The 13,140-nt window shown below is 42.7% G+C and overlaps 1 protein-coding gene across 4 annotated transcripts in view; it reads right to left on the reverse strand.

Annotated features, from left to right (window-relative positions):
* The window catches only part of PTBP2 (polypyrimidine tract binding protein 2), an 86,281-nt gene that overhangs the window by 71,134 nt on the left and 2,007 nt on the right, over window positions 1-13,140 (reverse strand). For all 4 annotated transcript variants that reach the window (XM_060232219.1, XM_060232218.1, XM_060232217.1 and 1 more), the window contains exon 2: window positions 10,756-10,786. In XM_060232219.1, coding sequence (XP_060088202.1) covers window positions 10,756-10,786 — 31 coding nt within the window. The remainder of the gene's footprint in view (window positions 1-10,755; window positions 10,787-13,140) is intronic.

Genomic DNA, 13,140 nt, shown 5'->3' on the forward strand with positions numbered 1-13,140 from the left:
AAATGATGCTGCCTTAAAGATGCATGAGGCGCCCTCTAACAGACGCCTATTGTCCTCTGGTAACATCTGGATTAACTTACGTACCCAAACAATGGACGCCCTGGAAACCAGGGAGGCTGCAGAGGATGCCGTCATCATCATGGCAACAGATTCATATAGTTTTTTCAAAGTTGCTTCAGCTTTTTTGTCCAGGGGATCTCTAAGAGAACCCTGGCCATCCTCAGATACCAGGCCCGAGACCTGTAGAGCTGCTACTGGACTGTCCACTGTTGGGCCTGTAATAACTCATTAGTGTAAGCAGGAAATGCGTACAACTTTTTGACTAAGTGAGGGAACTGCTTAAGAGAAGCTGGCTTTTCCCATTCAACTCTAACTTGTTTTTCAAAATATTCTGGGAATGGGAATACTTGCTCATAACTTTCCCCCTGGGGCAAGAACTCAGTATTTCCACTGGTTCTGGACTTAATCTTCTTTGAGTTAGCTACCTTGGCTTCCTCATCAATGGGCCCCTCCTCAATTTCTAATGCTGAAAGAGTTTTGGCTAGCAAAAACTGGTAATCTTCCTGGTGGAAGAAATGACTAGCCTGCTCAGGTATTTTAACTTTTTCCTGTTCCTCCTCTGAGAAACTCTTCCCTATCCTCCTGATCAGAGCCAGATGCTATAGATTCAGGCTCAGCAGGTAGAGGCTGAGAAGGATGTAAGGGGGCCTTTCGTGCTGTCTTGGTAGGCCAGGTGAAAGTGGGGAAAGAGCAGGGAGGATCTAAGGGAAAGGACGGTCCCTGTGGGAAAAGCCCCATTCGGGCACAAAAGGATCCCATCTCCTCCTGCATCGCTCGCCTAATAAAGAGCACAGCGTCTGGATTCAGAGGGTTGCTCGTTGGTACGTTATCCCCGTCTTGGAAGCCTTCCAATTGTGGCTGCAGGTTAGTCTGAGTCTCTGTAGTGCCTGCCCTTAGGGGTCGGAAGGTCTGAGAGCTGAGCCCCACACTTCCAAAATGGCCGCCACTGTTCTCTGCCGCCCCGAGGCACGTAGCAGGGGCTTCCATTATGCACCGTTTCTTGGCGCCAGCAGTCGTTTCGTCTACAGCCGTGTTGGGAAGGGTGCGAACAAGCCGTGAAGGCAAGTCGGCACCTTCGATGAAGTTCGCTGCCATGAGAGGCGCGGCATGCGTCTCTCCCTCCTCGTCAGAGAGGAAGTCGTCTCTGTTGCAAGCCATTTAGAAACGGCCCAAGTTGATCCTCCCTGCTGCTTTTGCCCAGTGAGGGAGAAAGGAGAGGAGGAAGAGAAATAGGAAAAGCTATGGAAGGGAAATAAAGAAGAAAAAAGGCTTTGCCTAGACTTGTGCTACTGCTCCCTGTAGAGGCAGGAACAAAACTGAGGGCAGGGTTATTCCGAAGGCGCCAACAGGAAGGTGAAAAAAGTGTTTCCTGCCTCCCTGAAGGAACAGTAGGAATAACCCACAGAGATGTCCGACAACCTCTGAGGGAGAATCAGAGTATCAGACTTGCCCATCCATAGATATATATAAGGCAGAGGTTGTAGAGCATATCAGCATACAATATACTGCAAAGAAACTTCAAAAACAGAATGGAAAGAGAAATTGCTGATTAGTACAAATTAGTACAACTGTTAGAACACACACCTCTCCAGGACTCAAAAGGAATATTGGTTTTTTAAATCTCACTACATATGCTAAACTAATTCAGTCCTTACATCTGTATTCTCACCAAAAAGGGTTATACATCCTCTTAATTTTAGTGTATTTAGAAGAGTGATTGTAAAAGTAAAGCAATTAATCAGAATGGTATTTTGGAATGCACTTCTCTGGTTTATCAACAGAAGAGACAACACCAACATCACAGCTAAGAAATCAGTTACTTTCACAATTGAGAGGAGACATGACAACAGGGTCATATAATCACTCTTAACATTCTTAACACTGAGACATTTATTTGCCTGTTTTCTCCCCAAAATGAATCTAAACTATGACCTTAAGAACTTAACTCATTATTTCTGTTTGCATCTGTTAAAACATTTCAGCACAGTGTATGCTTGTATGCTGATTTGCTATACACACACACTCCGATTCCATCCTGTTTGACAAAGTGTGCATGCACATGAAAGCTCACATCCTGAATAAAACTATGTTGGAGCAAACTATGTGTGTGCAAGGAAAAAATGTTGGTGTTTTTAGGCTTCAGGTATTTCAGACCTGATAAATATCAGTAAATACCGAATTTTCCCAGTCCAATACTGATAAAGTATTTGGACTGGGGAAATATCCAGTACTGCCAAATATATCCAGATCTATTATACCCATCAGAAGGAAGAGGGGGCATGTTAAAATGCCTTCCTTCCCTCCCCCATGGCTTCCACTAGTCAGTTTCACTCCCAGCCAGTCACCTGTTATGTTTAGGCCATTTAAATTTAACAGATGAGAAGCAATGGGAGTGAAGCTGACCAGTGGAAGCAAAGCCTCCTCCCTCCCTGCCTTCCCTTCTCCAGCTGTCCTGTCTCCAGCTGGTGGGGAGGCTGGAGAAAGCAAGGCAGAAAGCCCAGGCATGTTTAAATGCTGAATGCACACCCCCTGATGCAAACCATATACCATCTTTAAATCATTAGTTTTGCAATAAGAATAGTAACATGTTCACAGGCCAACATGTTAGTAGGTCACCACTCTGGTACTAAGGAAGACTGGAGAAACTAAGGTGTAGTAGTTTGACATCTGTATCTTTGAAGGGTAATTTTAAAAAGTTCTTAATAATAAACACCACAACATTAAGGAAGATATGTTCTGTATCTATTAGTCATTTAAAGAACCATAAAGTAGTAAATACTTCTTATGGGAAAGTGACTTTCTGCTGCCACTAACCATACAGTGATAATTTATATATGAGGAAATCAGTTATAAATAGCTTAAATCTACTTACATGAGAATGTTCTTATCTATTAGGGCTGTCCTAATGCTTTCCACAGACTATACACAATATTACATCATCTTAACATGAAAACCAGCATGATCATAGCTTTCCAGGAACTGCAGTGATTTTTAAAGTCTTTTTTTTTCTCCCAGTATACTTTACAGAATTTCTTGAAAGCACATCTGATAAAAACTTTCAATTTTGCAGTAAAGTTTTTCAGGGAAAAGGTCTACAGTGGCAAGAAGTGTTCCAAACATAGCTCAACAGATCTATGCAGGTCTATGAAAAAGAAAACTACCAGGCTTCTCAAATAAATGTTTATAATTACAGTGATGAAACAATATGATGTTTGTTCAAGCGCCTGTCCCATTATACTAAGGACCCACACACATATATTTAAGCACTGATCCTAGGTAACAAGAGAGGTTAAACACATTTCCAAAGCTGAACTGTAAATCAGTAGTTTTGGAACTGGATGGGGTTTTTTTTGGGGGGGGGGGGAGATAAACAAAAAAAGGAACAATCATCATGGTCTACAGACTGGCACCTAGCAACTGGGGCAAATCCAATCTAACGCACAGCTGCCAGTCTCTCCACTGAAGCACCCCTCCTTCCCAACTTTGCTGACACAAACTCCTAGCTTTGGATATGGTCCAAGAAGAAATGGCAGGAAGATTAATGGATCAGTAGGATCGTTACTGGGATTACTACTTTCCCTAACCATCTCAGTGCATGGCGGGGAGGGGGGAGTGCATACCAGAATCCTCTGCAACTCTGGCCTGAAACAACTGGAGAGCCACTGTCAGTCAGACGGTACTAGGTTAGATTAATAATACAACTCTACATGTTCCAAGATATATTTGAAGTGTCTGGTGTGGTATGTTGGGAATTATTTAGTCAAAACTTGGCACATGTAGCCATGTTCTTCACTTTAGCAGTATGTTCTGCCACAGCGTGCAAGGCAATGCACTGCAGATTGAGTAAAACTAGATTCTGCCAAATCTCTAATAGCGGGGCCATAAAATCTTTGATATATCTACATATTTGGGAGCTACAAGCTTGGATCCCACTTAGATGTCCACAGATGCATCTATGGAGAGCAATTTCAGCAGGACATTTCTCTGTGCACATTCTGCTCCAAATGTTTTTAAGTTGTGCCTGCCTAGTGATGTGCTTTTATTCGTTTTCTTTGACTGTATGCATTAGCTTAGAGCAAGAGGTGTCGAATTCATTTGTTATGAGGGCTGGATCTGACATAAATGAGACCTTGTTGGGCCAGGCCATGTTTAGCATAAAATGTAATGCCAGGTAGCACATATATAAACTTTATAAAGGACACAGACAAACACAAAGATGTTTTAAAACTTAAACTAAAACGTGCTTAGAATATTAGCACTCTAGCAATATTTGTTTATTTAACAGTCTGATAACTGACACCTCTTGCTCTGAATTATTGCATCAACATGTCTGTGCTGCAGCAATCTTGTGAACGTTGTTCAGGTGTGTATCTGTAAGTTGCAAACCTACTTTTGATTTATTGACTCATTACAGAAATCTCATGGCCAATACTTCTGAGTCTAAGACCCAGAGGAAAATATGAAATGGCTGGGCATTGTGAGTTTATGTACAAAGTTGTTTCATGTGCTGGTTAAGAACATGTGAAGCCACCATGACACAGACTGAGGGCTATGTGTTTGTCTATAAAACTACAGTCTTCCCCAGAGAAATAACTACAGCTCCTATGAGGCAGTGCAAGAATACAGAGACAGCAATGTATAGTGTTCAGTATAAGCCTACTTATATGGGAAGCCTAGGCTAATATCCCCAGTCTACAAAGGAAATGTGCTAGGTGAATTTGGTCTGGACATACCTCTCAGCCTAATCTTCTTCACTGGCTTGTTATTATTCCTCATCTAAATAATTCACATTGCTTTCCTCCTGAGAAAGACTGGATCAAGAAGGCATGAGAACAGTGAAAAGGAGGAAGCAAACCCAGCTGCACCCAGGAGAGCCCCAGCATAATAAGCCAAGAAAACTCTATGTGTAGCAAGGCAAAAAAGCTCATACCTTGAATAAAACTTTGTTGGCCTTAAAGGTGTTTTGTATCTCTACTATGTGATCGAGGGAACTGAGCAAAGGAAGCTCATCCCCCAAGGGGATAAAGAGGGGGAAGAGGCTCAGTCAAAAGAAGGAAGAGAGGCTTGGCTCAGTGGCTCTGCTGTGCAACTGAGAGCGCCTGACAAAGCAAGCTCTCCCTTCCTCCCCAAGGAAGAAGCCTTAGCCAATGAAGAAAATAAAGGCTTTGCTCTGTAGCTCCTGTGTGATTGAGCAAGCCTAGCAAAGCAAGCTGTGATGCAGAAGGAAGCAAGAGAGAGGGAGAAGGAAGCAGACTTGCTCACGGGCCTGATAGGAGTCCCCTGGGGGCCTGACACAGCCCCTGGGCAGCACATTTTGACACCCCGGCTTAGAGTAGCACGGTGTGACTTTCTTTAGTGTACATTTCTAGTTAGGGATAAAGAAAAGTATGACTCTAGAATTCAAACTCCTCTGTGACATAAGCATCACCAATTTAGATGAAGCTTGTGTTTGTGCAGTACTGTGTTTATAAATCTGGCTTTCTTTTGGGAGCATGCCAGCATATTCCAGAAACAAAAATGGAATTTCTCATTGCTAACCATGTAAGCTTTGAACAGAGTAGAGTTGTGTGGTTACTTTTTTTCACTTTTCAATATAACCATTTTTAAGCAGCATATAAATCATCTCAATAATCAGGATGGCACTTTGCCTCCTTCAAAGGGTAGCGATGGATTAATTTGTTAGAAGCATTATTGGTTATATCACCACAATTATGATCAAATAACTGGCTGACTTTGGTGCCTTTCTCCTAAGCAGCAGGATGCCATTAATGTAACTTTTAGAAGGGAATAACTCAAAATGCATGCTAACTTGTAGTGTCTAATAGTACACAGGTGATGGGAAGCAAAAAAACCCTTCCAACTCTCTTTGTTGCTGTCTGTCTAGTTGAATTAAGATATTAGTTAATTGAGCACACTTTCTAAGCAGTGTTCCCTCTAAGCTGAGTTAGTGTGAACTAGCTCACGATTTTTTAGCCTCCAGCTCACACATTTTTGTTTTAGCTCAGGAAGGATGGCCTTAGAGCAAACTATTTTATACCATAGCTCACAACTTTAATGCCAGTAGCTCACAAAGTAGAATTTTTGCTCAGAGGACTCCACAGCTTAGAGGGAACATTGTTCCTAAGTATTAACTAAAAATGCAAAAATGCAAAAAGTTGCATTAGAAATATCTGTGGGGAATATCTCTGGAGAAGACTAGGGTTGAACCTGGGTCTTTCTCCAGGCAAAGTACGTGCTCTACCATGAGCCATGCCACACTCCCCACCCTTCTCTAACAAGGTGACAACTCATAACCTTCTGACCTGCAAGCAACTCTTCAGACTACTCTAGAACGAAACCAAAAAGGAAGCCTTCAAGGGGGCATCAGGCACTGCCTTCTCCAAGCAAAAAAACTCAGGATCTTTAGATTGCAAATTGTACTGCTTATTGTACAGAGAATTACAATTTTAAAACCAAACATCTCTATAATAAATCATAACTAAGCCAAGGATTCAGTTCTCATTTGTGGGAAGTATAACTGCTTCTCTTACTTTTTCAGCTGCTAATATAGAAAAAACAAGAAGTTTTATGACCTGGTGGAATATCACATCATTGTATTCAAATACCTCACAGACCTGGTGGAATATCACATCATTGTATTCAAATACCTCACAGATAAAGTCATCCTGAAGTTCACCTTACAACCTATGGTAAATAAGTAAAACAAGCAGAGGACCCTCAAGGACTTGCAAGGAGATCTAATTTCCTTCTACCCGAACTATTTTCTCTTTTGCTTTCCTGAAAGCCCTCACAGCCTCTCCTCTTTTCCTGCTTCCTTCTCTCTTTCCCACCCAGCAGCCAACCAACCTTTACTTGCCCCCAAGTCATCAGCTTTCCCTCTCACTGGCAGCCTCTACACAGGAAAACCATAGCCCAGTTTTGTAGTGCTGGCCACAAGGCTTGGCCCAGCTGAGCAATGCTGGCTATTGGGCCCAGATGCACAGTGGGGAAACTGCAAAGACTTACCGTATTTTTCAGTCCATAAGACGCTTCGGACCATAGGACGCACCTTCCTCCTGGGGGGGCGATCCGCTGCCTCCGCCTCCGATCCCGGCACTTCCCCCGCACCTGCCTGCCTTCAGCTGTGCTTCCAGCAAGCATTGGGATCGCTCCACGCTGCCCCCACCCCAAACCCAGCGCTTCACGAGTGCCAGCTGCGGGGGGGGGGGGGCAGCATGCTTCCTCCATGCCTGTCTGCCTGGCTCCAGCTCTGACGCTTACAGCAAGCGCCAGGATCGCTCCCTCCGCCCTCCGATCCCGGCGCTTGCTTTAAGCATCAGAGTTGGAGCCAGGCAGACAGGCACGGAGGAAGCACGCCGCCCCCTCCGCAGCCGGCACTCGCGAAGCGCTGGGCTTGCGGAGGGGGCGGGTGTTTCCTCCACGCCTGTCTGCCTGGCTCCAGCTCTGATGCTTAAAGCAAGCGCCGGGATGGGAGGGTGAAGGGAGCGATCCTGGCGCTTGCTGTAAGCATCAGAGCTGGAGCAAGGCAGACAGGCACGGAGGAAGCACACTGCCCCCACCGCAGCCGGCGCTCGCGAAGTTCTGGGTTTGCGGTGGGGGCAGCGTGGAGTAATCCCAGTGCTTGCTGGAAGCAGAGCTGGAGCCAGGCAGGCAGGCGTGGGGGAAGCACCGGGATCGGAGGCAGAGGCAGCGGATCACCCCCCCCCCCCGGAGGAAGGTACGTCCTATCGTCCCTTCGCTCCATAAGACGCACACTTTCCCCCCAACACTTTTTTTTGGGGGGGGAGTGCGTCTTATGGTCCGAAAAATACGGTACTGGGGAGACCTCATTTTCTCCTCTTTCCTTGGCAACCTCCATATCTCCTCCCCTTTCCCTGCTTCCTCTCACTCACCAACCAACCTATCTTTCATCTACCTCCCTTCTTCAGCTATAACCTTGGAATTAGACTGGATTCAACATTATTACTGGAGATTCAAGTTAATGAATCCACAAAAAGGTTTTCCAAGCCAGCTTAGCCCAAAAGATGGCTCCTTATCTAGATTTGGCTGATCTGGCCACCTAGATCCATGCCACAGTAACACTGAGACTAGACTACTGTGATGTGCTGTAAACACTGACTTCCCATAAAAATCAATTCAGGAACTCCAGTTGGTACAAAATTTTGTGACTCAGCTCTTACCGGGAGCTGGATGGGTCATGTGCATCACCCCCATCCTGCAGGTACTTCACTGGCTGCCCATCAGTTACTGGGAGCAATTTAAGGTATTAGCTTATTACAAAGCCCTTCAAGGCCTTGGAACCTCAAATCTGCAAGACCGGCTCTCTTATGCTCCACCATGGAACAAGGTCTTACAAATGAGCAAAATCAATTGCCTGTACACCTGCCATATCCACTGTGGCCCCCACATTATGGAACTGCTTGCCTGAGATCAGGAAGGCTCCAACTCTCTTGGCTTTCTGTAAACTATCCAAAACTGAATTATTCAAGAGAATTTTTCTACAAGCAACAGAGTTGCACTGTACTAAATGTTCCACAAAATTACTTGGATAAATTATTAGGGACTATGGTCTATACTACTCTGTATGGCTTCCTGATACTAGGATCCTACCATGTAATTTTTGCATCATTTAATGTGTAGTGTTAATTCTTATGCTTTGCTTCAGTTCTGTTTTTAGACTTCTGGTTGGTTCTATAACCTTAATTCCTATTGCATTGTTCACTGACTATTCCATCTTGTCCATTGTATTGACTCAGTCTGTGTAATCTGCTTTAAATCCATGAGAAAGACAGACTATAAATAACATAAATAAAAAATAATAAACATGTATTATTTAATTAATTTACACCTGCCTTCCTCCATAATGGGGACCCAATGCAGTTTACATTATTCTCTTCTTCTCACAACACTGTAAAATAGGTTAGGCTGAGAATGTGTAACTGCCACGAAGTCACAAAGTGAGCTTCTACAGCAATGGTTATTTGAACATGAGTCTCCCAGAGCCCAGTCTGAAACACTAACCACTATACCACATAGATTTTTGTGGGGTGGCTGCCTAGTGGTTCAAGTTGCCTAGTGGTTGCTGTTAGGTCTGGCTCAGATGAGTCCTTCCCTCAAAGGCCAAAACAGTCACATTTTTTTCTGACAGAAACAAAGTGAAAGCTAGCAGCCCTATTATGGTTGCAAAGCAAACTCCTCAATGGCCACTGAATTTCTTAAATCTGCAGGCATTTACTTCTAAGGAGGTGGGCAGATCTATAACGTATTTTTGATTAGATTTTTAGATCTTTTCTCCCGTAATGTTGGGCTTTTCACAGCTATGTAGAAAAAAGCTGTCTTGCCTGTTCACAGTTCAAATCTCTGGATTTAAATATCCATTAATTTAGCCACATGTCAATTTATTAAGATTAGCAGCACTAAACAGAAGCCTTCAAAACCTGGATTTCAAATCTACTTCAAGCCCTAGTTTCCAAATTCCTTTTACAAGGGCAATCCTGATTAGCATTCTCTGTTTTTTGGTGCAGCTGCTTTTCAATTTTTTGCTAGTCCAAGTGAGGTAAATAAAATGGAGCACAGGCTGTGGCTAATAAAATGCATGCTGATGATCAGGCAAAAAGGGAATATGAGGAACATATTGCAAAAAAGAATGTTTTATTGTTGTTCAGTCGCACAGTTGAGTTCAACATATATAAAGACCAACACCAAAAAATTCTTCAAATATATTAGCAGCAGAAAATCAGCTACAGAGGCAGTGGGGCCCTTGAATGACCATGGGGTAAAAGGATTACTAAAGGATGATATGGAAATGGCAGAGAAGCTGAATGCATTTTTTGACTGTGTCTTCACTGTTGAAGATGGGAGGTGATTGCCTGCTCCAGAAACTCCAAGTTTGGGAGGGGTGTTGAAAGAGACTGAGGTAACGAGAGAGAAAGTTCTACAGCTGATGGGACAAATTAAAAACTGACAAATCACCAGGCCCAGATGGCATACATCCAAGAGTTCTGAAATGGGAACTTGTGGGTCTCCTTACAAAAATATGCAATCATTAAAATCTGCCTCCATCCTATTTTTAACAGTTGTACACTGCCTAGAGTCTTACATTGTAGTGAATAGGTGATCCATAAATCAAATAAACAAATATATTAATTACTTGTGATGCCAACAGAACCATGGTTAAAAAACTATGAGAAAGGGGGGGCAGAAGTACACAACCCTACTTTATTCACAGGCTTCTAACCATGGTAACATTGCAAACTGTAGTTGATATAAGGCCTCAAAGAATAAGGACACCAGATCTTTATAATAAGGGCCATCTTTTCTTGTACTGTACAGCATTCCAGTTAAGACATTAAAAATGTGTAACCCTCTTTAGGATTGCACTGTAAATAGCAAATAATTAACTTGTGTTACCCAAATATTATTCACAGGTCATGAAAATGTCATCTATACACTCTTCAGATGTTAAGATTTTAATCACATACTAAGTTACATATTTCTCTTTTGAAGAAACAAGTCAATTGGATATACAAACTGACTACCACTAACCTACTTATTTATAGTTAACTATACTGAAAGACCTTTTTTCTGGTTAGTATCCATTTTATACCCAATAGTAACCAGAGGAAATATTTAATAAATTTATGAAGATTGCATATTCATTAGCCCCATCATTTATCAGTCAAATTCATAGCCTACCTTCACACCAACTGCAACATCAGTAACAATGCTGAAAGAGAAAAACAAGTTTTTAGAGGGAAAACTGTACTTTTTTTCCTTCCAGAAGTGAAAGCACTTTCCTTGAAATCAGATTTCAGTACATTTTAAGTATCTTCAGAAACTTTCAAGATGTAGGATAATTTATGTATCCACTGCTCTTAAAAAAATTAGCGGTTTTAAAAGCACATTATCTTCACAAGGATTGGTGACCAAAAGCAAAGCAAAACATACAACTAAGCTAAGTTATAGTACACAGCTAAGTTGGTACAGTGAAAAGAGGATGCTCTAATCCTCTTGGGTATCACTGAAGCCACTGAATGGCATGTTATAGACTTCCATTTCCCCAAGGTAATACATATCTAGTCCATTCCAACAGCACTCAGTGCTGATGTGGAAGTGTTGAGACTTATTCATAGCATACTTAAGAAGAATGGGGGAAAGAACACCTTAGATGCCAGGAACAAAAACGAGTTCTACTGGTGAAAATCTTTTAAAATCATGCTCGGGAAAGGTATTGGAGCTATTGGTTAAAATCACTTGTTGAATGATGGGGTCTTCCTATACCTTTCAAGCAGGAAATATTAGACCTTTGCTTCAAAAACATCATAGGCTAGGAATTAGATGACTAATTACAGGACAATCTCCTATCAGCTTATCTAGGAAAAATAAAAGTAGTGTGCAGTGATGCTCCAAAGGCTCCTATATTATACATCTGCCCTTGATCCATTTCAATTCTTTCAGGTCTGAGTTTGGAACCAGGACAGCTCTAACTGCATTGATGGAAGATCTTCATTCAAAAATGGACAAGGGACAGTCACCTCTGTTGATACTGTTACATCCTTCAACAGTCTTTGACTCAGTCTTTTCTACTGGATGGAACATGGTGTTTGCATGAATGGAGCAGCCCTCCATGTTTCTTTCTATCTGACTGGACAGAAAGAGTTTCTACCAGAGGAGCAGAATCATCTGGGAGGGATATGTTCTGTGGGTTCTATTCTTTCATCCATGCTCGTTCATATATAAGGCTGCTGAATGAGATAGTCAAGAGGCTTAAGGTTAAGAGAGACTAATATGCAGATGACACCCAGCTTTATATTTCAGTATGCGTGCCTTGAGACTCATCTGTCTGGGTTTTGAGTCAGTACTTTGAGGCTGTGGTCAGTCGGCTATGGCAGAAAAAGCGGCAGCTAAATCCAAACAAGAGAGAGGTAATGCTGTTTCTAAACCTGATGTTTTAAAGGGATCAGGCCCACATATCCTGGGATGGAGTGGAACTGGCATTCGCACAACAAATTAAGAGCTTGCTGGATCCAACAAGTGGTCCATCCAGTCCAGTATCCCACTTCAGACAGCACCCAACAAGTTGCCCTAGAGGGCAAAAAGGGCACAGAGGCCCATCTATGCTGCTACTTCTCAGCACTGGAATTTTGGGAGTCAGAGGTCTGTGGTCTTTGGATATGGAGGCTCTTTCAGACACCATGGCTAGTAGCCATCAATAGACCTTTCCTCCATGAATCTATGCAACCCACTTGTAAATCTCTCTCTGCTTGTGGCCATTACTACCTCCCTTGGCAATGAACTCCAGTTTAATTTCTTGTTGAGTAAAGAAGTACTACCTTTTGTCTGCTCTGAAGCTATAATTTATTATGGGGGAGACAGAATAATTTCCAACCAATGCATTATTTTATAATACTCTATTATGGCTCCACTTAGCAGCTTGGTAAAGGGCCTTTTACTGCTGCATCTGGTTCACCAACTCTCTCCTTCCTTCCACTCAGCTGACTATGCTGATCCATACTAATGGAACGTTAAGGTTGGATTACTGTAACACACTCTTAAATTGGGCTGCCCTTGGAGACAACCAGGAAACTATAGCTGGTTCAGAGTGAGGCGACTTGATTATTGCAAGGGGCTAGCTAACAGGAACATATAACACTTGTTCTGAAACAGTTGCATGGCTGCCAGAATGTTTCTGAGTTCAATTCAAGATACGACTTACAACTTTTAAGACCCTTCCCAGTCTGGGGCCCACATATCTGAAGGGCAGTCTTCTCCCATATATTCCCATACCCCAACTAAGATCTTCAGACTGCTACCTGCAGACTATTCTCCTACTCAGCTTGGCCCGCCTTTTCCCTTGCAGCCTCTATTATGTAGAATGAGCTCCTTAAAGTGGTGAGGAAAGCCTTCTCATCGGAGATCTTCTAGGAGGTACTACAAGACTTGTCTGTTTACCAGGTTTGATGGACATGAAGAGCAGGCATCTTTGGGCCTAGACAACATTGATTTGTCTTCATTTAAGTGCTCACAAGAGGGAGCACTGGTTATAATCTGTAACATTTTAATTATTACTTGTAAACCACT

This window comes from Heteronotia binoei, chromosome 2, assembly GCF_032191835.1.
Source record: "Heteronotia binoei isolate CCM8104 ecotype False Entrance Well chromosome 2, APGP_CSIRO_Hbin_v1, whole genome shotgun sequence".
Lineage (NCBI taxonomy): Eukaryota > Metazoa > Chordata > Lepidosauria > Squamata > Gekkonidae > Heteronotia > Heteronotia binoei.